Source organism: Bombus terrestris, chromosome 5, assembly GCF_910591885.1.
Source record: "Bombus terrestris chromosome 5, iyBomTerr1.2, whole genome shotgun sequence".
In the NCBI taxonomy this organism is placed as follows: Eukaryota; Metazoa; Arthropoda; class Insecta; order Hymenoptera; family Apidae; genus Bombus; species Bombus terrestris.
This window is the reverse complement of record NC_063273.1, coordinates 526,203-551,756: the sequence shown is the minus strand read 5'-3', so window position 1 is coordinate 551,756 and position 25,554 is coordinate 526,203. Positions and strand designations below refer to the sequence as shown.

The 25,554-nt window shown below is 31.7% G+C and overlaps 3 protein-coding genes across 9 annotated transcripts; 2 read left to right on the top strand and 1 right to left on the bottom strand.

The window, feature by feature from the left end:
• Positions 1 to 23: 23 nt before the first annotated feature.
• LOC100643524 (zinc finger protein Xfin-like) lies at positions 24 to 11,804 on the top strand. 4 transcript variants are annotated; one of them, XM_048405953.1, is made up of 19 exons: positions 24 to 601; positions 2,032 to 2,166; positions 2,258 to 2,453; positions 2,540 to 2,697; positions 2,774 to 3,006; positions 3,274 to 3,600; positions 3,712 to 3,848; positions 3,923 to 4,239; positions 4,433 to 4,692; positions 4,772 to 5,039; positions 5,130 to 6,373; positions 6,520 to 6,949; positions 7,044 to 7,385; positions 7,455 to 7,642; positions 7,811 to 8,092; positions 8,171 to 8,348; positions 8,443 to 8,719; positions 8,867 to 9,478; positions 9,585 to 11,804. In XM_048405953.1, exons 1-19 carry the CDS (start codon positions 467 to 469, stop codon positions 9,644 to 9,646), a joined length of 5,781 nt encoding a protein of 1,926 aa, XP_048261910.1. In that variant the 5' UTR covers positions 24 to 466; the 3' UTR covers positions 9,647 to 11,804. The 4 variants fall into 4 exon arrangements, with proteins under 4 accessions (XP_048261910.1, XP_048261911.1, XP_048261909.1 ...); XM_048405954.1 differs by having other exon boundaries at positions 25 to 601; positions 6,700 to 6,949; positions 8,867 to 11,804; XM_048405952.1 differs by having other exon boundaries at positions 26 to 601; positions 8,867 to 11,804.
• A 992-nt stretch (positions 11,805 to 12,796) lies between these two features.
• Positions 12,797 to 22,822, top strand: LOC100643646 (growth arrest-specific protein 1). 2 transcript variants are annotated; one of them, XM_048405977.1, is made up of 5 exons: positions 12,797 to 15,713; positions 20,505 to 20,768; positions 21,286 to 21,491; positions 21,603 to 21,895; positions 22,079 to 22,822. In XM_048405977.1, exons 2-5 carry the CDS (start codon positions 20,505 to 20,507, stop codon positions 22,081 to 22,083), a joined length of 768 nt encoding a protein of 255 aa, XP_048261934.1. In that variant the 5' UTR covers positions 12,797 to 15,713; the 3' UTR covers positions 22,084 to 22,822. The 2 variants fall into 2 exon arrangements, with proteins under 2 accessions (XP_048261934.1, XP_012164463.1); XM_012309073.3 differs by having other exon boundaries at positions 12,799 to 15,713; positions 20,501 to 20,768.
• Positions 22,823 to 23,245: 423 nt separating this feature from the next.
• On the bottom strand, positions 23,246 to 25,482 carry LOC100642364 (probable 26S proteasome non-ATPase regulatory subunit 3). Of its 3 annotated transcripts, none has more exons than XM_012309074.3 (3): positions 25,359 to 25,482; positions 24,095 to 24,920; positions 23,246 to 23,977 (listed from the first exon to the last, which is right to left on the bottom strand). In XM_012309074.3, the coding sequence occupies exons 2-3, from the start codon at positions 24,908 to 24,910 to the stop codon at positions 23,306 to 23,308; spliced, it is 1,488 nt and encodes a 495-aa protein (XP_012164464.1). In that variant the 5' UTR covers positions 24,911 to 24,920; positions 25,359 to 25,482; the 3' UTR covers positions 23,246 to 23,305. The 3 variants fall into 3 exon arrangements, with proteins under 3 accessions (XP_012164464.1, XP_012164465.1, XP_020718761.1); XM_012309075.3 differs by lacking the exon at positions 25,359 to 25,482 and adding an exon at positions 25,213 to 25,231; XM_020863102.2 differs by lacking the exon at positions 25,359 to 25,482 and having other exon boundaries at positions 24,095 to 25,081.
• Between the last annotated feature and the right edge of the window lie 72 nt (positions 25,483 to 25,554).

The following is a 25,554-nucleotide window of genomic DNA, read 5'->3' as shown; positions in this document are numbered from 1 at the left end:
ATCATTTGTCGATTACTGAAAATGTCGATTTGACGCTTATTGAAAATTTCTCCTCATATCAAAGAAATGAATTCAATACGAACTGGACTTTATATAAAACCAAAATACAATTCGTGGTTTACAAAGTATCGAAAAATCGACGGATATTTCTACGTAAGCGTATGATAGCCAGGGACATGGAGGAGGTCATGCTCGACAGGGGTGATGGAACAAGTGTCTGTGTACAAGATGGCGGCGCCCGGGGCCTTAACTGTCGTGAAAATCGCCAGGAAGTAGCCTGTAAACGGAAGCCGCGCGGTGTCGCAGCGAGCCGCGGATCCCCGCTCCGAAGGATGTGATCCGAGGAAGAAGAAGAAGAAGGCCGAGCCTGGGCCAGAAGAGCCTTTTTCAACACTGCCACGAGGAAATCCGGATTATCCAACTTCCTCGGGCCAGTATCGTGATCATCTTCGTGGCCACGCCGACGATGGAGTCCAGGGAACGCTACCAGGAGCTCTGCAGACTATGCGCATCCTACGACGCCGTCAAGATGGACATCTTCGGTCAAGAGGGCAAGAACAGACAGCTCGTTGACAAGATACAAGCTTGTCTGCCGTTTAAGGTTCGTCATCGTTCGCCTACCAGAGATTTCTTTACACGTCAACCTCCTTTCCCTTCGTGTCAACTTTCTCAAATCATTTTCAAAATGTTCCCCATTTAACGAGGAACTTGCGATTCAATTTACAACATTTCGCTTATCTATGTCGGAAATATATTACATTAATGACTTTCTTATTTTATAGTTTCTTTAAATGTGTCTCGCAATTGTGTGAAGTCACAAGTGGTTTTGTATTGCTTCCTGTCTTTCATATTTCCGAAAAGTTTGATCAAGTTTGCGTGGCGTTTTATGATGATTTCTGTTAGTCACAGCTTTATTCCTCTCTGGATATTATTTATTAATTGTGTTTTAATTTATATACACAGTTCAATTCTTACTTGTTACAGAAATATGATAAATTTTGAAAGATCGATGAATTTGGTGTTAATTTTAAATGATCCGTCAATTTTATTTTTATTTTATTATCGGGCTACTTCTTCGTTTTAATTGTTCTTGTTAGTATTTTTAGTTGGCTTTCACGCCTTGTTTTCTTCCGATGAAAAGTATTTATTACGTTATTTTCCTTGTTTGAAATATGCTCGATCTTATTATTCATTGTATTATTTCACGATAAAGTTAGAATCGATGCCTCCCTTCTTTTTCTTTTTTCTTTTTTCTTTTTTCTTTTTCTTTTTCCTTTTCTTTTTCTTTTTCTTTTTCTTTTTAATTTAATTTGTCGTTTTCACAATGTACCTCTATATAATTTTATATTTTATGTAAATATAATATCAATAGTTCTTGCATTAAATAGTTTGATGTATATTTAAATGTTTGTAATTTTTATTTCCGTTTATTTAATATCTTTTTGATGGATTCTAAAGTCTCTAAAACATTTTTTATATAAATTCCAAAGTACCATCCTTTTTTCTTCTTTAAATTCTCAATTTATATATTTATATAACATTTTGATATGTAACTATCATAATTCTTTTAAGTTCATTTCATTTTATATTTATTTCATGCCGTACCTTCCAATATTTATATTTTTACATGTATACAATTTTTCTGACAGTACGATTTAAGTTCTTTTGAAGTTATTGAAAATTTAATTATAATGTCAATGATAATATTATTATGATACATCAGAAATTACTTTTTTACTTGTTGTATGAAATACACGTTTCAATCATTGTGAGTCTAGAAATATTATATAATTCCTAGGCACGCGTACAACATTATTGCCAAATTTCACTTGGAACATTTTCATAGTGACGTTGCAACGAATGTTAAATGCAGTACTATACATCTTTGTTGATATCATTTATGTTATTGATATTAGTTTTAATAATGCCAATTGTACTCATTTTAATTGTCGCGTTGCATAGTCCATCAAGTTCATTTATATATTGATTAAATAATAATGAAAACATTAATATTTAAATATTTAATTTCAGATTGCAGAAAATGATCGACTACCAAAATGCCTCTGTTATCGGTGTATGTACAATTTGGAAAATTTCTATGATTTTAGAACAGCATGTGTTAATGCAGTGGCTCTCTTGGAAAGGTGTTTATCACCTTCAGAATCGGTAAAAATAAAAATTTGCTTAATCGTTTAAAAAAAAAATTGTTGTCCCTTTTTAATCTTAATTATTTAAAACATCCTTTTTGATTGTTCAGAATGGAGATGTTACGACCATCTTGACATGCTGTAATGATTCAGAGTTTTTCGAAGGACGGAAAAGTATACCAGTGTTAATTCCGGAAGCTCCTATCGTAAATCCAAATGCTGCTTTAGGCACACCACCCAGATTGAATTCTGATGGAGAGGCTGATCATGAGACAGAAGAAATTGATAACAGTGGGACAGACGAAGGTGCTTTCTTCAATTTCAATGTATGAAAAATATGTATTAAGAAATAATATTCTATTATTCTATTCTTGTTTTTCCTTTTATTTCAGCAACAGTTATGGACGACTCTGAAGATCGTCATTCAGAGGAGTATGAAATGGATATGGAGACAAATCCAAGTGATTTTTTGGAAATGACCTCGATAGTTGCAGAAGAACCTGAAGAATCAGTATTGAAACATCAGGATGTTTCCACTAACTTATCAGAGGTATATTATACTTAAATTCAATCGAAGGTATAGCTTAGACGTGTCTAATGAAATCTGATAATTTACATTATTACAGCATACGTCTCAACAACATGAAGTTTATGTTTGTTCCTTGTGCAGCAAAGCATTTAGTTCAAAGGGTCATTTGTCCTTGCACGCACGCATTCACGTTGGTGCCGGTGACGTGATTGGTGAAAAAGTTCTTACGGATGATCATACATCGTATAAAAGGCCCTATCAGTGTGATCTCTGTCATAAATCATACTCCACCGCAAAACATCGTTGGGGTCATGTATCTACAACTCACAGGTACGTCTTTTTTTAACTCACGTGCTTTCATTTAACAATTGCACGTATTTTCGTGCAATTTTTACGTATGATACGTAGTATCATAACGAAAAGATCTAAAACATCAACAAGAATAATTCTAGGAGGGGGAGTATCATGCTATTCTGAAGAGGCAAAGCAGAACATTAATTGTAAAATTAATATTAATATGTAAAGGGAATATTTGATAGATATTGATGCATATTAATAATGATAATAACAATGACGGTATGCTAATATCTGTATCAGAGGCCATCCGGCAGTGACATGCGGTTATTGTTCCCGTATCTACTCAACCCGAACAAATTTGGAAGAACATATAAAATCACGTCATGCTGGTCTTCCAGCACCTACGGAGGTTCCACTGAACAATGCCTATCGGCCAGAAAATAGATATCAATGCAATGCTTGCGGGAAGATTTGCACGGATGCTATGGAATTGAACCTTCATGGTAGGATTTGTACTGAAGGGCAGAGATTAGATCTTTCACGAAAAAACGAGATTAATGATAATAAAGTTGTGGATAGTTCAGAAGCTTCGAGTATTGGAAGCGATGACGACGGCAAAGATTATAGGTACTATTAGCTCTATTATAGGGTTAAATATATTTCATATCTTTCACTTTCTCTTTTTCCGATTTTTTTTTTTTATTTATAAAAGTGATTTAAAATTATTTAATTATTTAGAAGTGCGGAAGCTAAATTAGCGAAAAATCCTCAATTAACGATTTTAAAACAAGCATTAACGAAAGGAGATAGTCTTAAGCGAGATTTTGAGGACAAATTTACTACAAATTGCAAACCAAAAAAATTACCGAAAACAGGTAACTTGAATACAAAATAAAGCTTTATTCATGCAATTATGAAACAAGAATTAATTTTTTCTTTCATTTAATAGAGCATACTGACTTTCAACGTACTAAGAAATGGTATTGTGAATCGTGTCCTCAATGTTTTACTTCAGTTAATGATTTAAAAGAGCACGAAGCAACTCACGATGCGGATAAACCATTCATTTGTATTTTGTGTAAAAAAGACTTTTTTCTTAAATCTTCTTTAAGCAGGCATATTCAAACGTTACATGGTGTTGATCCATGTCCTATGGTGGAAAGTGATAAATGTCTAAAGAAAATTGTTTCACATAATTGGAATGAATCTATGGATCTCGATTCGTATGAGGGTAAAACCTCTTCTGAATTTCCATTGTCTCCAGATGTACGTTTTATAGAGTTTAACAGAATCTTTCCTTTTTTCTTTTCTTTCTTTCTTTCTTTCTTCCTTTCTTTCTTTCTTTCTTTCTTTCTCTCCTTTTTTTTCTTCTTCTTCTTTTTCTTTCTTTCTTTTAAGAGAAAAGCTAGATTATTTAATCTTCATTCTGCATTTTTTCTTTTTTTTTCTTTAATTTTAGACAAATGCAGAAAATGAAGACGACCATGAGAGCGGACAAGAAAATCTCATTGAGATTGAAACTGTGTTTGTTTGTGAAATTTGTACTCGTGATTTTAATGACCGTGCATCTCTTTGGCTTCATATTCGTGCTACTCACAAAGAATTCGCGGCATTTGCATGTGGTGTTTGTTTAAAAATTTGTGCCGACAACACACAACTTTTGAACCACGTAAATATGTACCACGGCGGCTCGAAATTACTGCTTTCTGAACAAAGAAGGTACTTCGTTTCAAATTATATAAATGCTATTTGATAATAATGGGAAATCTGTAACTATTTTTATTGTTACTGTTAATAGGTACAGTTGTACTATCTGTGGTAGGCAACATGATTCCAGAAAAAAATTAATTGCTCATGTATCCATACATAATGTGGATCCAAATTATGATCCTGCTACTTTTGTTCAATTAAATAGTAATTATTATGGAGAGAACATTAACGGTAACGAAACTGCAGAACAAATGCTTGACTATGAAGAGGATAGCGATAAAGTGGACTGTTATATTTGTTATAAATCGTTTCCTAATGAAGATCATTTAATACGACATCAAAGAAATGCACACAGAGTAAGAATACTTATAACAATGACCAAATTATTAAGCGTAGCGAGGAATTTTCTCACATTCTTTTATTAAGCAAATTTTTCAATTTCACAGTCGGAACAATTAGTACCAGCAGGAGATCCTTTAAACCCTTCGAGTTTAAATGGTGGCGGTAATAGAGCTCAATATCATCTCTTTTTTGTTTGTGAACTCTGTGGGAGTTCACATCCTAGTAAATGGGAACGTTGGCTACATGTTAGCTCGTCTCATAGCAATGAATCAGCCATAAAATGCGATCGTGAAGATTGTGGTAAAATTTTTGCTACAAAGTCACTCAGAAACGAACATATTCAGCATCACGCAATTCAAGGTTCATCCCCAAATACTTGTGAAATTTGTGGTAAACTTTGGGGTAGTAGAGTTGATTATTGGAAGCATGTTATGGGCGTTCATTCGGATACTGTTCCATTAATTTGTGGTGTCTGTTTAAAAGTGTTTCCAAATGTTTTGCAACTGAGTACTCATGTAAGATCGAAACATTGGCCGTTAACGAACGGCGACTTCAGCTGTGACATTTGTGGTAGACCATATTCGAATAAATCCAAAATGTCCAGACATAGAAAAATCCATGGTTTTGAGGAAAGCTGTGAAAATGGGGCTGAAAATAGCGAGAATAAAGCAGAGGGACGAATGAGGGAAACAGAATTAAGTTGCGAGCTTTGTGCAGATTTGAAGTTTACCAATTTAGAAAAATTATGTAATCATAGACGAATCGTTCATGGACTTTTCCCTTGCGATCTCTGTAATAAATGCTATGGAAGAACTTCACATTTATGGAAACATGTGAACAGAGTTCACAAAGGTCATGAAGATGTAACTTGCCCTTATTGTATGAAAACTAGTGCTTCAAAAGATCATTTAGCAGCACACATTTCAAAAATTCATAGATACGAACCTGATTCTAGAAAGGATGGGAAAGATAATAGACAATTTAAAACCGAAGAAGTTAGTTTACATTATTGCGAAAAATGTAATAAAGGATTTCACAAGCGGTATCTATTGCGCAGACATATGAAAGGATGTCAGAATTACAGGAAAGACCCTGGAGCATTATTAACGAGATGCAGAGCTTGTGAAAGAATATTTAAAGATCGTGCCAGTTTGCAAAAGCATATCGAGAATCATCATAGCACATACACGTGTCATCTTTGTAATGAAACAATCACCTCGAAATTAGGGATTATGACACATAACAGGGTGAAGCATATGGATCATCCGGATTTAACTTGTAATTTTGGATCCTGTAGGAAATTATTCAGAACTAAAGAAGATTTAGAAGCCCATAGAAAAGATCACAGGTATGTAACTTTAACAATAATTATTAGCATTTATATCTTTATCGATGCACAAATATTTTATCCTATAAGTGATTAATCGTGATTAATTTCTATTTTTTTCTTTTTCTCTTTTTCTTTTCTTTCCTCTTTTTTTTTTTCTATTAAAGATATCATACCACTCCTAACGTTTGTGATTTCTGCGGTGATACCGTTGAAAATAAACTGAAGTTAAAAATGCACGTTTTATCTCTTCATCGCAATGAAATTGGTGTATCTTGTGGAGTGTGTTTAATACCAATGAAAGATCCAAAAGAACTTAAAAGTCACGTAGAAGAAGTTCATTCCAGTGTTCTTTCAAGACCCAATACGTGTCAAGTTTGCGGGAAACAATATGCTTCAAAATGGAAAGCGTTTGATCATACTAAAAAATGTCATGGAAAAGTATTTAGGACTTGTAAACAATGTCTAGCTGTTTTCACTGAAGATTCTGCAATTAGAGATCATTATGAAACAATACATAATATTCCCAAAGATCAACTTGCAGCATTTGAACATAGATTAGATATTGGGTCGAAAAACGAAGATTTTGGAATAGAGGTAGGCTTTTAATAAGTAATTATAAAAGTTACTATAAATAATAGTAAAACTATATCTTATATAGTTGAATATAAAATTACTGTTTTTGTGTTAGTCTCCTGATATAATAGTGAAAGAAGAACCAGAGGATTTAGAATACGAAGTAGATATGTGCGATGAAGATTCTAGTGACTCGAAAAGGAGAAGGTCCTTAACGGATACGTACGATTGTGAAATGTGCCCAGAAATGTTTGTAAACAGCGATGCACTTTCAAAACATTATCGTAACATGCACAATACTGATCCGGAAAGAATGTTTAAAAGATTAAAACAGGATGAACAGAGAAGAATGCGTGGTAAACTGAATTTCTCTTGCAAGAATTGTAGGCGACAATTTTGCACTAAAACATTATATTGGAACCATATTGCAACTTGCAGACGAAATATACGAAAAGGAGTAAGTAGCATTCTTGAACAAAAAAATTAATGTATTTTGATTTTATATCAATCCAAATCCCTTTTGTAGGAGGAAAATTTATCTTTACGAAATGACATGTTAAGTAGCCAAGAAGAATTTTTGAAGAATAATAATCAAATTAAGAAAGAGGAGACCACATCAGATTTAAATATTCCTGATTTCAATCTCTTTGAAGATATAAATCTTCAACTCTCTGGTCAGAGACCTCTTCCGAATCTTATGCCACTCACTCAGAGGTAAATACTGTAAAATACAATATAATATCTGTTTTCTTTTATTCTATTGTTTCTTAATTCTATTGTTCTATTGTTTCTGTTTGTGTTATTGTTTCTTAATCTTAATTTATGAATAATATATATATATATATATATATATATATATATATATCACAATCACAATTTCAGAGCGAAATCTTCAATAAAATGTTCAAGAAAGGATTCCAGGAAAGTTTATGATGAATCAACAAATACAGAATGTGCTTGTGAAGTGTGTGGAAAACAATGGCCAGCAAAGAAACATTTATGGCAACATTTAATTCGTTTCCATCGTGCGGAGGCAGCAGTCACTTGTGGAGTATGTTTGAAACTTTGTAAAGATTATGATGATTTGGCAGAACATTTGAAAGCTGCACACGAAGCGATATTGTCAACTGAAGGAAATAATTTTACATGTAAAGTTTGCGGCAGGTATTGTACGCTTAGTTCTGTACTTGTACATAGTATTGTAATATACATGATATATAATCGGGAATTTATGTTTGATAGGTATCACAATGCTCGTAGCAAATTGTTATTACACACGAGTATTCACATCGGTCATCCAGGTACTAGTACTTGGTGTCCAAAATGTCGGAAAAATATTACCGATGAAGCTGCACATTCGACTACGTGTAATACGAAGACGGAAGAAGGAGAACAAATGAAAAATAATGAAAAAGCAGAGGTAACTAATTACAAAAATATAAAATAATATACTTACTACAATTAACGAAAATATTTTTGTATATTAATGTTTTTACATAAACTCTTATCAAAAGGGAAGTCTAATGGCTGACGATGCGATAATTGAAGAAGTGGAAGAAGGGGATTTTGAATCTGAAGCAGAAGAAGAAGAAGCAGATACAGAAGAATCAGAAAGTGGTAGTAGTACCGAAGCCGAAGAGGAACATGAATCAGAGGATGAATCTAGGGCAACTGGAGAAATTACTTACAATTCGGAGAGTGAGGATTCAGAAGAACTAGATAATTTAGAAATTGATGAAAAGAACATGGAGCATTATCCTTTAAAACATCTTCCAGAATCCAAAAATACAGGTATTGAAAGAAATGATGATCAATCTAAAATTAAGTAATTTACTTTATTATAATCAACAACAAGGAAAAAATGTCGATCTTGTTAGCGTACATCTTTTAACAATCAAGTGAATATATGAAAAGCTAAATATTTTATCGTTATTGCAGAAACAAAGAAACATGATGCAAATTTATCGGATGATGATGGACCTCCTGTTCTCAGTCCCATGATGCCTCTGCTTCCTGAGAATATGCCTGTAGAACAGCCGATAAGTCATAAACTAGGCCCTATAGTGCCTCTAACTGAGAAAGACATGTGCGATTTATCAAAGATTCGAAATCGATCCTCCCCGAAATCTATGAATCTATATGAAAAACACTTACCTAACAATGAATCTTTAGAGTTGGAATCTGAAACATTTGCAGATCGAAGCGATGAAGATTTTGAAGATACGAAGAACGAATCTGATGAAAACTCCACTGAAGAAAATGAGGAAGAGAATGAGGATAATGAGGAGATTGAGGAAAACGATGAGATAGAATTAAACGAAGATCTAGAAGAACCTGGAGATAACCAGGAAATTGAGAAAAATGGGGACAGTGAACTGGTTGAAGATAACGAAGAGAATGAAGAAAACGGAGATATCGAAGAAATGGAAGAGAATGAAAGAAACGAAGGGATTGATGAGTCAGAAGAACACGAAGGGAACGAAGAAATTGAAGAGACAGACGAAGAAAATGAGGAGAGAGAGGAAAACATGCAGTTGGATGATCTGGAAGGTGCTGTTCTAATGGTGACCGATGGGAATCAAATATTGATTCAGCAAGGAATAATAGAGGACGAGAATGAGAATTCAAATCAAGAATATGTTTATTCTGCGCTTAGGTACAGTACAGAAGAGGACAGCGACGATGCAAGGAAATGAGTGCCAAATTGAGATTAAATAGCTGGAAGAAATATACGGCGTGACAGAGTTGTTGAATGTTGTTTGAAGGAAGAAGAATACGTGGAAATGAATTCAATGAAAATTAAATATGCTAAAATTGAATTGGGCATAGTCTAAAAATCTAGTTTCCAAATAGTTAGCGCTAAATAATCTATATGAAATAGATTGTTCATGAAGTGGAATGTTCTACTTCCGATGGTAAGTAGAAATGACGTGAAATATTAAATGTTTGACCTTTTTTCGAATTATTTGAAATGCCACAAATCTCCTATGCTTAAATGTTAACGACTTCTAGTATGATTAAAAATTAGTAATTATTAATTGGTAATTAAAAATAAAATATTAGAAACTTAAGAAAATATTTTACAGGTGAATATTTTTTGCATATGCATTATTAATATAAAAATTATGTATTCCATTGATAGGACTTTTCTTATTCTTTGGTTTTAGTTAATATTGTCGACGAAACATGTCCACGTATTCCTAAAAATTGTCAAAGATAATCGCAATTTGTATTACTTTATTCTGTATAAAAGATACAAATGAATTATTACGTGACGTGTACCTTGGAATTCATATTGATGACGCGATAATTTGTAAATATGTTAGATTAAGTGATACAAATAGCTTTCATAAATTGTATGATAAGGGACGGTTCTTTCATTGTGTCAAGCAAATGTAAAGAAAGGCAAGATTAAAACAAAAAGAGTGAGCTTAATCCCTTATGTAACGCTATGAATTTAAAGTTTACGCAATGAATATAAAGAATTTCAAGCGTATTGAAAGTGACTATATAAGCTAATACGATATAATAAATGAACAGTCCCTGATCTCCTAGACAACGTTTTCGTCGTATTTAAGTTTCGAATTTACAGACGCAATAAATCGAAGACTCAACTTTGAATTAATATCAGGTAATTCGATCGGTATCGATATTTCGCACACAACACGTTCAACATTTTTCCCTATTTTATAAATCTTCAAATAAAAAAAAAAAAAAAAAAAAAAAAAAAAAAAAAAAAATAGTACAAACCTAGCAATATACAGAGTATCTATGATAATATTATATATACATACATACATGCATACATACATACATATATGTGTGTGTGTGCGCGTGTGTATGTGTATATATATGTGTATATATATACAATTAACATTATTGAAATTATAAAACGGTTTAAAATATATTAAATTATAAGTATTTTTTTTATTGAATGTTCGATCTTTGAATAACTTGAAGAACATTGCTTGAATCTGAATGTTCGTTTCGAATATATACTACCGTATTTGTTATACTGTTGCACATGTCTATGTTTACATTCTATTACTATTATTATTACCGTTGTTCTTATTATTGTATTAATACTATTATCATTTCGGTATTATATTAATATCGATTCGATTGAATCTACCTTGAATCTGCAAGCAAAATTTCCAAAATCGATGGGTTAAGGAATCGAAACAACTTAGTGTACATAGTAGGCATGTAAGCGATTTCGTGTACAGTTACGTTATACAATACGAAAGAAAACATATTGATATGTGTGCATGAGCAAAGTATGATTATTATGTGATAGAATGGAAAGGCCAGCTTCATTACTCTTTTTACCATCGTATGTGTTAAAATACCGAAGGAGGAACTTCGATAATCAATCACTTCTATTTTCCAACAGAGCTGTACAATAATATATATATCAACGAAAGAAAAACCTCGATAATAATCATCGAGTAAGCATTTTTCTAAATGTACTAAACATCTTATTGCACTTATCCGATACATATTCGTTCAGTTTCTCTAGAAAGACGCCGTTCCGTTACACCTTAGCAGTCTTAGAGTTCGTATGTAGTTTTTAAGATAGTAAATGACATTAATTTCGTTTGAATTATTCATTACTCCAGTGTCATCGATAACATCCATTAAAATGGTAGCAAAGTAAAAACGCTGTTTCCCATTCTCTGTCGGATAGTTCTCGGTGATACATTCCTTAATTCATGTTTAATATTCTTTCTTTTCTTCTTTTTCTATGTTCTTGTTTCGTTTGTTATTTATTCGGGGCATTCGCTTCCTTTCCAGCGTGTTAGTGCATAAGAAATGAGAATGGCGATTCGCATTTAACGTTTGTAACGATTATAATAAAAATTACTAAGTTGATTAATTTCCTATTTTTATTTCAATCCTGAAAAAGACATAAAAAGAATAGTCTGAATTTTACTAATTATATATTGTATGAAGTATCTTTTCAAATATAAAAGTATGTGCGTAATTTAAAATTGTATCGTTCCTTGAAATTATAGTTTAGCAAACGTTATGTGTTATAGCAGATAGATGAATGGATAGATACAGTTTTGGTGCACGATATTGATCGAAACAAAATTCATTGAAATATTGAAAAGAGTTTGATGATTCATATTATATATATATATATATATATATATATATATATATATATATATATATATATAACACGTATTTCTTCTTATTTCTCCAATGTTGATCAACATTCATTTTTTCTACTTTTACATCGATGTAACTGTAATGCAACGTACAGTGACGCAACTATCACTAATAAATAAAATAAAAATTAAATAAAGTATTCTTTTATAAAGAAAAAAATTATTGTAAATTATGCGTAGAATAAAGGTACGTGCCGCCCCCTCTCATTAGCATTGAAAAAATCTTTTACGAGATAAGATAAGAAGATGTGTAAACACCTATGTGAAAAAGAATAACCAACGTCCGTTAAAATTTTTATAAATATCTTAATAAAAAACAATTTTTTTATAGTTTGCTGGAACTGAAAAAAAGAAATTGATTGATTCGGAAATCGGTTGCAGTTAAATTTTTACGTAAAATTACCTGTAGTAAACCTACTGGGCTTTTTTATCAGCATATTCATAAAATATACATTAATTCACAAATATAATTAAGTTTTTATAGTTAGTCGATACTTCTTATAAATATTAAGACGAAGGTAGATTTTACTATAAATTTGGTTTAAAACTCTTTTTTATATTTAGATTTGATTTTATATTATATTTAATTTGATTATATTTATATTTGTATTTGTATTTGTATTTGTATTTGTATTTGTATTTGTATTTGTATTTGTATTTGTATTTGTATTTGTATTTGTATTTGTATTTGTATTTGTATTTATATTTAGATTTAGATTTAGATTTAGATTTAGATTTAGATTTAGATTTAGATTTATCCTTATTTGAAGTAGTCAAGCTGTACTTGGAGCAGAAAGCATGATGAAAAACGGTATCTATTGAACTTGTGTAAAAAGATATTAATTAGTTTGTTAAACGAGAAATTGTATAATGTGCAAAATATTTGAAATATGCAGAAACAGCCTGTAAATCGCACTGATGATGTTGGGCGAAGCAAAGAGTGTTCTTTCGAAGGCCTTCGGAGCGTGGCTCGGAGCAAAAGAAGGAGGAGGAGTTTCAAGAAATCGGACGATTGCTTTATTAAGACGTCAGAAGGTACAGGATAGGCCGGGCCTGCGGTCGTTATTGCCTCGACCGGGTTCTCGCTTGGGACAATTGCTTCGAGAAGATCAAAAAGACCATCGAGAGAAACTAACAGCAAGAAGGAAAGGAAGAAAAAAGACCGAGAGAGAGAGAGAGAGAGAGAGAGAGGCAAACAGAGGGAGAAAACGAGAGAGTCGGATAGGGAACAAAAACCGTCATGCCGAACCGTGTGCTGCTCTCAAAGTTAAAATACTGTTCCGAGTTTGTTCTTTCTAGACATTGTAATGTATTCCACCGCAGTTACATATCCACACTAATCATGAATATAGCGTGTGTTTAGTAAGTCTCGATCTGATACTTGTTATGCTTGTTCAGTCGACAAGTTGTTCCTACGTCATAAATAGACTACGATCTATTATATCGATTTACATTTTGATCAACATAACCAACGAAACTGAACTTACATAGAGATCTATTTTATACATTAAATATTGTAAAAAAAATATAGTTCACTTTGGGTATTTTTTATATTTTTTAGGATAATGGAGTCCTAAAAAACAAAAGTTTGAAAGAAGAAAGTCTGAACGTAATAATTTCTTAAACATTTTCTTTTAACGAACATCTCATATATCCTTATGTTAAGTTTGCGAGAAAGAAAGTAAAATGATGATTTTTCAAGTTTCACGCCAAATTTTATCAAATTTTGTAAATTTTTTAGGTACTTGTGCCCCGAATGGCTGCCGTTCATTATATAGCATATGTTAAAGTGCCTAGAATGTCAATTAGATTCTTGCAATACTCGTTCAATGTTGTTACCAATGCATTTACATAGGACGAAATAACTAACATTCGCTTGTTCAGATAAATTTATATCATCCTGTTACGTGAGCTATCGTTCTCATATCTCCGTTTTATTATATCAGACGATCTATTTCCTCCATTCTAGCATAAATCGTCCGTGCCGCATCAGAATTTCCTGATCTATATCTTCCATCGTATGCCCTGAATCACAGGAAGTTGATTTCGATGATCAGACTGAAATTTCAATCCTCGTAATTCACGTCGGAGCACGTTGTTATGAATTTCTTCTGATTCGCATGTATCGAGTGCCATAAAAAAGATAACGAGCAAACAAATTGATGAACAGATTGAGAACCGAGTAGGATTTTTTACCCCGTTCAGCAAAACTTACGGAGGCATTAACAGAGAACATCGATCCCGAGTAAACGAAAACGGAATCGTTTAATTATGATATCCTAAGTAAACTGAGACACGCGCGCTTCTTGCCGACTCGTTAATCCAAGAACAAATATCATCTCGTTTAATCTACTCGTCCACTTAGCACTTTACATTTTAATTGAAAATATAATACATGAAACAGTCCCTCGTACAGAGAAACCTATGAAATATGTGCGTGAATAACAATTTGTTTATTCTTATCCAGTAATAAAATCAAGCGAAGAAATAAGAGCAAGAAATACAATTTTCATAATTTCATTAATAATTTAATAACGCGTAATAGGCAGAACGTCGTCGTGTCGTGTTTAACGATTTCGTTTCCTCCTGGGCTCCTTCCCTCTCTGCAGAATCGATTGACCGGTACAATTTGTACTCAAACGGTTAATCTCCTTCGCTGTCCACAGCTCTTCGTTTAAAGGAGTGAAATTGAGTTGAGAGTCACAGCAGCCCGGTGAACGCTCGTGGTAAGGAATAGAAGTAGTAAGGGGCCTGAAAGGGAGCCCGATGGAAGGTCGGCACTGGAAGAAGAAACGTAAGAAAGAACGGAACGCATCTAAATGCCGGACTGTTCAACGTCGTTCTGTGAAGGGTACCGGCGAGGACGGGGGTGAAGAGAGCAGTGTTGGAACCAGGCTGGTGTCTCAATCAGCCAAGCAGGTTGGGGCATCTTGGACCCCTGTGGGTGGAGGATAGAGCTAGCAATGGCTGTGAACTATCCTCGAAATGAAAACAAAACTCCTGAAATTATAAACTCTCATCAAATATCAAAATTATATTTGATAAATAGCATACAGTCATTATGAAGGTATAGTAAACTATCGGATATATAATAATATTTTTCCTTCTATTTCATAGTCATATTCAAAGTCATAACTTTTCGTAATTTCGTAGAATTTCTTAGAATTTTCTAATTTAGAAACCTGTAGACTTTTTGTTATTTTACTAAACAGTCTAAAAAATTTCATCTCTTATTTCAGCATGAACCGCATAGTTTACAAATTTGTGGTAAGAAATTCCTTGACATGAAATTTATTTATGATAATGTTCAAACTTTTAGTTTTAATCAGGGCTTAAATCTATCAGTAATCATTTCGGTCCCGGGCCAGTGACCAATGGTGGGGGGGAAAAGAGCGACGCGCGCAGCTTCTCGGCGCAGCGGGGCAGGCCGTCACAACTCAATCTAGTGTCTCGGTGACCGTGCGTTCGTAAGTTTCTATTTTCTTCTCTTTCCGCGTAGTGCGTTATAATTCTTGACACGGAATCGCAGTTTTCAGTGGCGGATTAGATTGTATCTGGGATCCTATATTTTCATCTCTCTAGGCTACCAAAACAATGTGATTGTTTGTAAGGTTTGTACCTTAATATCTGTTTGCATTATCTTAGTAAACAATATTATTTCCTACGTATCGAATGTGTTTATAAAGACATTTCTCAGTAATTCTTGGGACGTAGATATATATTGATGCTTGTTTGTTTATCCAACATCTAGAAGCGAATACATGATAGATTAATTAAACTTTCATTTTATATATTTGATAAAATTCTTTGAAGGTTTTAGTGTTTGATAAAGTTTTTAATGCTGCAAAATACTAAAAAAGCATTTTTATTTTGATGACAGATATCAAATATAAACAAGATTAATGTTAAAATTGATTATTGTCAGTAAGATGTAAAATTCAAATTGTAATGTCGATTGTTTCTGTACGTTGCATTTTATTATAATGTCGTAATAGGCGACGATATTTTAATTCTTCAAAAATACAAAACACAACTGTCTCAAAGTAAATCCATTAAATTGTTAAGAAAGTATCATTATAATTTGCATCTTTATAGAAATGTCAAGCAACTGAATTCATATCATATCCATATTTAATATTTACTCAGTATCATATTTTAAGAGTTGTGAATAATATAATATCGAGTAATACATAATTTAAATGGAAAATAAATAAAAGTATATCTATAAATTAATAAAGAAATATTTTTCAATAAACAACATAGCTAAGAATTTATAATGAAATAAAATTTTTCATTGATTATTCTGTATTAATATTTTACTACATAATATAACAATCGTCACTACATATGCAATAATATATTTATTAGCCAAAACTTTGACAAAAATAAATTTGAGAAAATCACAACAATCTACATTCTTAATATAATTAGTTATAGAAAACAAATAAAGGTATATTTATAGTTTATGACTGTCATGTTAATGTAATTTTATAATTTAATTTTTGTTCTGTGCTAAACTAATCGCGCCGATTAAAACATCGATATGGATTGATGGATGAATTTTGCACAAGTATGTAACAATGTATACATTTCGCTTCTGAATGCACTCACGATTACTGATACATATTTGAAAAAAGAAGGTATGCGTCTTTATTAAGATAATATAATATGATATAATATAATATAATAATTAATATACATAATGTGTTATAATGTACTAATACATATAATTAATTGATATAATATATATATTTATTGAATAAAAGATTGTATTTCTATTTACTTAGAATAAATTATATATTTAAAATACGGCTTTCGTTATAGCGAACGTTGAACTTGATTTTAAAGAATAGGAAATTTGTAAAAAGAACTCGGTAATTTATAATTACTGACCAATTTTTTTTTTTTTTTTTTTTTTTTTTTTTTTTTTTTAATAATAACAATCAATTATCATTTAACACTGAAATTGACGATGACTAAAATATTATATTTGCACCAAAGAGAACAAAGTGGAAAGTATATGAAAATATACATAATACAAAGGAAGAGATAAGTTCATATTCTCTATAAACGATAATTCTCTATAAAGAATCAAAGAAAATTCTCCGAAATACGCTACTGCAGATCTATCAAATCTCTCTAAAGAAAACAATTGATTATTTTTGATCATTTTAATAATCCTAATAATGCCAGTCATTGATAAGTGTTAAACAGTGTTCCATCTCGTACGAATAGTTGCGTCTCATAATCTGTGTTTGTTTAAGCATTATTTCTTAGTGTGAAACAAATCTCTTCTGAATATCACCACGATCACCATCGACTTAACGGCTTAATTGAATGAGATCACCAGAATCATAAGCATTGATTGAATATTCCCAAGAGCAACGATTAAATTACCATGTACCCTAATTGTAACTGTTTCAACATCTCTTTCTCTTGGTGCGTGTTTCATTCGAGACGAGATTTAAACGTGAGTGTAAAGTAAAGTTGATGATCACTGAAGGTCTATAGGGCTGGCCATCTGTCCCTCGTTGCCACGTCTGCAACGTCTTGGTGGTCCATTTTGGGGCTGGTGCGCAACAGCATCGGCACTAGCGCTGGCAATGAAGCGCTCACAGGTAGAATCTACCCCCTCTCTTTCTCTCACTATGTATGCGCGCTCGCGCACGTGCTCTCTTTCATCCCCTTCTCTTTGCTGTACTCTGCTTTTTTACTGGTATCAGTTGAGAATAGTAGAGAGAGAGAGAGAGAGAGAGAGAGAGAGAGAGAGAGAGAGAGAGAGAGAGAAAGGGAGAGTAGTAAAGCGGGAGAACATTCAACCGCGTTGTTCTGGTAGAACTTCTAACAGTGGTCCTTTCTATCTTCTCTACTGATTGATTGGATACATTGAACATTAAAACACGTAGATTTCTGTACAGTGTGTCCCAACGATTGTAATATAATTGGCGATGGAGTGATTTTACGTGAAAAAATATGAGACTTTGTTTTCGAAAAAATCTAATTTGAAAATTTGTCAAATATACTTGGCTAATTACAGACTAGGTATGTGTAAACAATCGACAGGATGTTATTCTACCACCTTCACGATTGCTTGTACAAGACGAGAGTATTATTTTCCAACACAATCGCGATTAGTAACTTTACGAAATTTCTAAAGTAAAAAGACGATGCGAGTTTCTGCGATCGAAGAAAGAACAAAACTTTGGAACGTTTCTTTTTTTTTCTTTTTCTTTTTTTAAATCATATTTCGTATTATTTGTTGATACTAATTCAAGTAAATATAAAAAATTCTTCCTTTAGAATCATTAGCCATTGATCTAGCTGACCATATTATAGCTATGGAAAAACATTATATTACGTCAGGGATCAGTAATACGTTAGTTAGTATAATTAGAAATTTTGAGAGATAAGAATACTAACTTTCATTTATATAAATGATAGATATTTTAATACATAACTACAGCGATATTTGCTGCAGAAAAGACGAATAAAATAAAAATAATATCGATTTTCAAATATTTTATAAGCAGTGAGAATAAAATTACCGAATCTCTTAGAAAGCATAGAATTTTTAGATTTCTTGATTCGTTTAGATTATTAAGACGTCAAACGTCTTGATGTTCTCAAATTGTAGACATAAGGAAGCATAAAAAAAATTTAATACAAATAGGAGAAACTTCTAATATTTAAAGGGTTGAAATCACGGATATCATTTCATAGTGGCATTTATGATTCCTTAAGTTGAGTAGCAAAAGCTTTCCTATTAACTCGAATGACAAACAGAGATCCCACTTATTTTAAGAACACCATGGAATATCTCTTCCTGTTATGCATCCGTTACAAGAATCTGCAAATATATACTTGGCACCGAGCACAATGCTGAAAATGCAAGTTACGCACATCTAATGCTATATAAATACTACAAATCTATAATCATAATAAACACGTAGACAAGATAAAATTATTATTCACTTCGTTTCTTCGTTTCTTTAAAGCAATCTATAAATCTTAAAAAAAAAAAAAAAAAACGAACAGACTATTTTAGTTAATCCACAATTATAACATTAACTGATAACAAATTAATAAATCTAAATGATAACGTTTGAGTCGAACTTTTATAACACATACAAGTGTTCTTCGTACATTTTATCACTGTTGCATCATAGGGGAAGATAGGGCAAGATGGAAAATTGCTGTTTACAAGAAACTGGGGATGTGTATTACCGTGCATACAAAATGAAAACAAAGAGATCATCAGCAGGAGTTAAATATCAGTATGAAAATATCAATGTGAAAGATTACACGTGTCATAAATTACAATGCAATTTATTCCAATTTCTCCAATTTTGTCATAAGCATACATAAACCTTGCAATAGCGTTTTGTGCAGTTGTGCATATTTTTTTTGTTGATCTGAAAATGGCAAATTCGTCTACTTTATAAGTTATTCTTTCACAAACGTAGAATTTTTGGTATAAAATAATTTCTTATTTTATAAAGAGACACGTAAAGTATTAGCATGTTATGGGGCAAGATGGGATTGGATGAGTGAGTGAGTGAATTTTGTCAACAATGTCTGACCAAGAGAAGTTATGCCATGATCATCCCAGAGGTAACGTCGACTAAAAAGGGAAGAGAAGCAATCAACATGGAAAATTGAAATTTTAACTTCTTCGCCATATAGACAATTCCAGTCTATTTCAGTCTAAGAAGGCATCTACAAAAAAAAAAAAAAAAAAAAAAAAATGAAACGAAACCTAGCAAGCGAGAAGGAAAAAATATCAAAAAGTTCGAGAATAGCACCAAATGAACTACAAGTATAAGAAAATAGAAGTTTTCTACCTTCATTTGTTCTAAAACATATTCAATAAATTATATTTCAACTATAATTGATAGAATATAATTAGATAAAATGCCGTTGATAAAAAAAGAATGATTATTGATTTTTTAATTTTTATAATATCAGACTTTTTGTATGAATTTAACAGAGAATATATATTTGGACGTGAAAGTACTTCAATAAATGTTATATGAAAAACATATTCGATTTTCTTCTTAGCTACATATACCGTCTTACCCTCCTTCCCCTATACGATCAAATAAAGAATAAAAGAAAGTAATATGTATATGTTAAGACAGCATGTGGAGCATTCATTTGAAACGTCCGATAATCGTACATATACGCTATTAAGTTACCGAGAGAACAGAACGGTACAAAGTGGTCGATGAAAATATTAGCCGCATATATACATACATAAATATCATAAAGCGGAATTAAATTATATTAATTGCGAATTTTCTGTAGCTATATTTTATTGTTATTTATAAATTCATATGAAAGTGTTAAAGATTCTTTAAATCCTTGAAATTAAACCTGTATCAATTTAAAACTGTTTTAGAAAGATGTCACGTTGGTTCGATCAACCGAGCATACTCCTGATGAGTGTGATATTGTTTAATACAGTAATGTGGAATACAGCGGAAAGTTCGATAATGAAGTGTGAGGAAGCAAAATTAAAATGCGCCTTCAGAACAGGCTGTGGCGCAGCTCTGCAACACTATCTCACGGGTTGTGCACCCGTTCTCCAAGGGAATGATTGTTCCGAAACCTGTCAACATGCCCTTATTGCTCTTACAAGCACCGATGAGGGCAAAGAACTTATGACAGTACTTATTATATTATCTCTGCTTTTGATAAAAAATAAATATTGTTTACTCTGATTAATATCAATGTAAATATTCAACGATACAACACTAACAACGAATATTTTAAACTAATATTTTATTCCACGCAAATCTTTTATAAGCATAACAATTTGTAATACAAATTCAAAAACGTATACAAATATTTATATACAATGTATATGTATGTTTATAAACGATATAGTAACGATTGGGTTATTTTTTTCATTAAAGTATTCATAAAAAAAACAATAAAATTTCGTCGGTTATAGTTTCTTTTTTCTTTCTTTGTTTTTTGTTTTTTCTTTTTAATAATAAAGATTAAGCCATTTCAAGATACCGAATTTAATTCAAATTAATAAATCTATCCCTTGTATTAATTTTAATTTCTTGATCTTGAAGTTGTATCATTACGTCTATTTAAATTTTATTTGCACGTACTTTGCTTATGTGGAGGATACAATTTTCTAATGAATATTTATATCTTGTTTTTGTTACTTAGTGTGAATGTGAGGATGAATTATGTTCTGAGTCGAAACAAAGAGTAGAAATATGTAGATCGTCTGTAACAATGGCAATGAATAGGACAAGGGTGTCCTGCAGAATAGCAACTTGGATTTGTAATGCGGACGCTCTTTGCCAAACTGCGCTTACATATTACAATAAATATTGCAAGAGTATGTTTCAAGGACGAAAATGTACTAGACGGTAAATATGTTTTTTAATACGAAAGTAAATAAAATCTAAAAAAATATGTGATACGAAGTTACAAAATAATTTATATAATACACAAATGACTTCTTAAGGCAAATATTTTAGATGTAGAAATTCGATAAATATCTTAACAAGACAAGAAAAGGCTGCAAAATTGAGTACATGTCAGTGTGATGGTTTTGAAGAATACGATTGTAAAGGAATTCATAGAAATATGAATCTTTTATGTTTTGGAAAAATACATCATGGTTACCGTGATGTTAATGTCGAGGATGATAGGGAAAGTGAATTTCTAACACCAAACATGAGTCTTAGAGGAAACGGTGTTCAAATATTAATGGACAGAGAATTATTTTTACTTTCTTTATTGATTTATCACATACTTAAAGCGAGACAAGGCAAGATTACTCGTTATATTATTCTTTCTCACTTTGAAATATATATAGTATTGCGCATAAAATAAATTGTGATTATTTTACAAATAACATAAGCATCTAAATTTATAGATTGTGATACTTTGAAAAATTGAGTTTTTTAATTTTAATTTAATTTTAATTTATCGGAAATTCTATTTTTTTCAGACTGATGATTAGAAAGAATCCAGAAAGATCTCCAAAAAGCAACAGTATTCCATGAAACCAATGACCAAAGATCTCTATCAACATTTTTAATCAATATTTGAACAATTTAATACTGGATTACGAGATATTTTCATGGGTTTATTATCAAATTTGCACAAACGGAAAAAACGGAGAGGAAGAAGCCTTGTACAGTAAAAATATTGTATAGTGATTGTATTATAGTATCTATAATTGAATAATTCGTTGCAAGTATTTAGTTATAAATCAGTTTTATTTATGAAGATATAATTATGTAAATATCTACATACCGAAATACGAACATTGTTCTTCCCTCTCTCTTTTTTTATCACATTTATATTCTCGAAAATTCTTCTCTTGTAGAAAAATATTTTCTTAAAAGGATCTCCAACGCAAATACATTACATTTATTTTGGAAAAAACATAATTATTAACATTTATTCTATTAAGAAAATATTATGAAGATAATAGAACAATTCTGTCGTAAATTGTTTTTCAAAAAAGGACTGAAATGAAATTAATGTAAAGAGAATAATGTTCTTTAGGAACAAAAAGTTATCGGGATACGTACGGTATATTGTTATATTTATGCGAGTTTTGAGCGTGTGTAAATGTTTTTATACTATTTTTAGATATTTGTTTTTATATCTAATTATGATTAACTCAGACTTTTAATAATGATGATTTGTTAAAACATTGTTAATAAAAGCATAATTGAAGTTCAAAGTTTCTACAGTTTGTATTCTAATTACATGAAAAGTTACCGAATAAATAAGAAAACAAAGGTTATACAAAATGATGTACTACAAAAAATTTATTAAATATAAATTGTCTGCAATTTTATTGTAATTTGTGGAGTTCAAATATTTCAAAGACTCTTCAATATTATTTGCTATTTATTTTATCGTATAATATTTAATTGATATTATGACAAGGAGTAGATTTATACCTCATTAACTTTGAAATATTAATAAATGTATTTACAATCTTGTGTTCTCGAAACTTACTTTCATTGCTTATTTGTTCTTATAAAAAGTACAACGCTTTTATAAAATTTTTTTGTGTGTATATCAAAGGTTTTCAATTTCCCAATATGAGAACAAAATTTTCGTGTACCTGATATTAAATATAAGAAAGTGTAACACGAAGCATTTTTCATGATTTTATTGGATCATTTTATTAATTAAATGTATCGAAAAAATAAACAATCTAAGGAAATCCGTCATCATCCTCTTCTGCCATTTCCTTAGCAAGCTCTAAATCTTGTTGTTCTCTTTCTCTACGTTCTTCAGCCGATTCAAGATCTTTACCATAGGATTTTGGAGGATACCTCATAGCCTTAACACTTTGATTGTGTAAGTCTAAACAGAAAGTAATTCTTTGATGAAACGCGAGTAATGGTTCTTTAGTACAATAAATATCTGTAGTTTCTTTGCTACGCATGTATCCATTTTCCGGTTCTAAGGTAGCTTCGATTACACCATCTCTAATAGCTTTAGCAACAATAAATTCAGCGTCAACACTAGAATCCAAACCAAGCTTCTTTGCAATATCTGTGGGAGAAATTCTGGAATAGGACAGTCCAATTGACCTAATTGCAGTTTTAATAACATTGTGCCTCAATCTCAGGATTAAAGTAAATGTATGATCGGCTCTAAATTGTGGGCCAAAGTTTTCTAAAACTTCCCCAAAACGTTGAAGATTCCCTAAACGCACAGCCTGAGTCAATTGGAAATATGGAGCTAATGCACGACGCATAGCAGCTTGTCTAAAAGTTTGACGTTCTGGAATATCTCCAAGTAAAAGTTCCACAGTTACAGCCAGTTTTTGTACTGTTTGACGGAAACCTACTGCAGTACTTTGCGGAGCCTTTCTAAGAGCCTGTAACAAAGATAAAACATTAATTTTAAATTACACAATTTTTATTCGGAATTTTATTTCTTCTGATATCATTTTGATTTGAAATTTATATGTTAAGAAGAATGTTAAAAGACTTACCTGTACTAAATACTTATGTGCAGCAGAATACTCTAATCTAGCAGCTTTGATGCGCCCCAAATAATATAAAAATCTAGCCCATTCGTTATTGCTGGCAGATTCTGGGAAAGTTGATTTCAATACAAGTTTATCTGCCTGATCGTACAAATTATAATGTAAATAGTTTCGTAATAAACAATTAATTAATACAGCCTGTCCCTCAAAGTCATTTCTAAGCGTTGCTGTTCTCAATCTCAAGTGCAATATTCCGCGAATTTTATCCAGTCTGCCAATTAGTTCATATGCCCTTGAATAATAGAAATAACATTTGGCAGCGATCAGATCGATTGTACGTCTGTTTTGAGCAATAATTTTTTGCAACAATGCCTCAGAGCATTGAACAGATTCTTCATGTTTTCCAGCATCGATTAAACGTACAAGAACTAGTAAATGAATGTAAGTATCAATTTCAGGTAGCGGAGTTACGGTAGAGATGCGAAGTTTCTGCGTTTCTTCAAACTCAGCAGAGTCTTCTAACCATGACAATAATGCATCACGTTCGGCACACGGTTTAGGATAAAAGCTTAGAATTACTCCACGTAAGACGTTCGAGTTTAATCTGCGACGTGTATTAGGCAGTGTACGCAGAGCTCTTAAAATAAAACGTGGTTCTTTGCTTTGTACAGCTTTTTCTATTTGACGAGCATGCTCGCGTATATCATATATTGTTTGAAGATCAGCATCTTTTTTGTCACAAACATCTCCATCACCATTTTGACCCTCAAAGATTATTTCAACATCCATAGCTTCAGGATTCTTAGCCGTAGGTACACCCATTTTAGTTTCTCTATGGAAATTAGATTTCTATTAAGCACAATATTCTAATCTTATTACGTACAATATCATTTAATTTCTACAAGCTTCTCAATGTAGACGTACGCGTACGCGTGCGCGCGCGTGTATGCGTGTGTGTGCGTGTGTGTGCGTGTGTGTGCGTATGTGTACATATACCTATGATATCCAACTGATATGATATCTAATAAAATAATTTTGTAAATTATCCAATATTTATAAAAAGTATTATATAAAACTAAAAATATGAAGCTAGATTTAAACTTTGTAATAAAAAATTTAATAACCAAAGTCAAACTTCTTTGTTGTCAATTTAATACGGTATTCACTTTAAATAAATATTTCACATTTTATGATTTTATTATTTGATATAAGCCTTGTAACGTGTAAAAGTAACAATTACTGAAAAGTAAGAGTAACATTTTACATTCACCTTTGATTTAAACTTTTGCAGAAAAACTGAAAGTTCTTAATACAAGTGCAATTCTACGTTTTCATCGCACCAATTCACAGTTGTGCGTATCTCAATCCAATCATCAGCAAAAAATTTAACAAATTTCTAGCTAGGGTTTTTCGCCTTCGCATAAATTATTCATTTTTTTTTGCAACTTATCATAATATCAAAATTA

Bases quoted from the DNA above. Each gene is read 5' to 3' on its own strand.
- LOC100643524 (XM_048405952.1), top strand. From the start codon at position 467: ATGGAGTCCAGGGAACGCTACCAGGAGCTCTGCAGACTATGCGCATCC. The intron at 3,601-3,711 runs GTACTATTAGCT...TTAATTATTTAG, and splicing joins GACGACGGCAAAGATTATAG to AAGTGCGGAAGCTAAATTAG. The intron at 8,349-8,442 runs GTAACTAATTAC...TCTTATCAAAAG, and splicing joins AAAATAATGAAAAAGCAGAG to GGAAGTCTAATGGCTGACGA.
- LOC100643646 (XM_048405977.1), top strand. From the start codon at position 20,505: ATGTCACGTTGGTTCGATCAACCGAGCATACTCCTGATGAGTGTGATA. The intron at 20,769-21,285 runs GTACTTATTATA...TTTGTTACTTAG, and splicing joins AGGGCAAAGAACTTATGACA to TGTGAATGTGAGGATGAATT. The intron at 21,492-21,602 runs GTAAATATGTTT...CAAATATTTTAG, and splicing joins GGACGAAAATGTACTAGACG to ATGTAGAAATTCGATAAATA.
- LOC100642364 (XM_012309074.3), bottom strand. From the start codon at position 24,910: ATGGGTGTACCTACGGCTAAGAATCCTGAAGCTATGGATGTTGAAATA. The intron at 23,978-24,094 runs GTAAGTCTTTTA...TCTTTGTTACAG, and splicing joins CACATAAGTATTTAGTACAG to GCTCTTAGAAAGGCTCCGCA.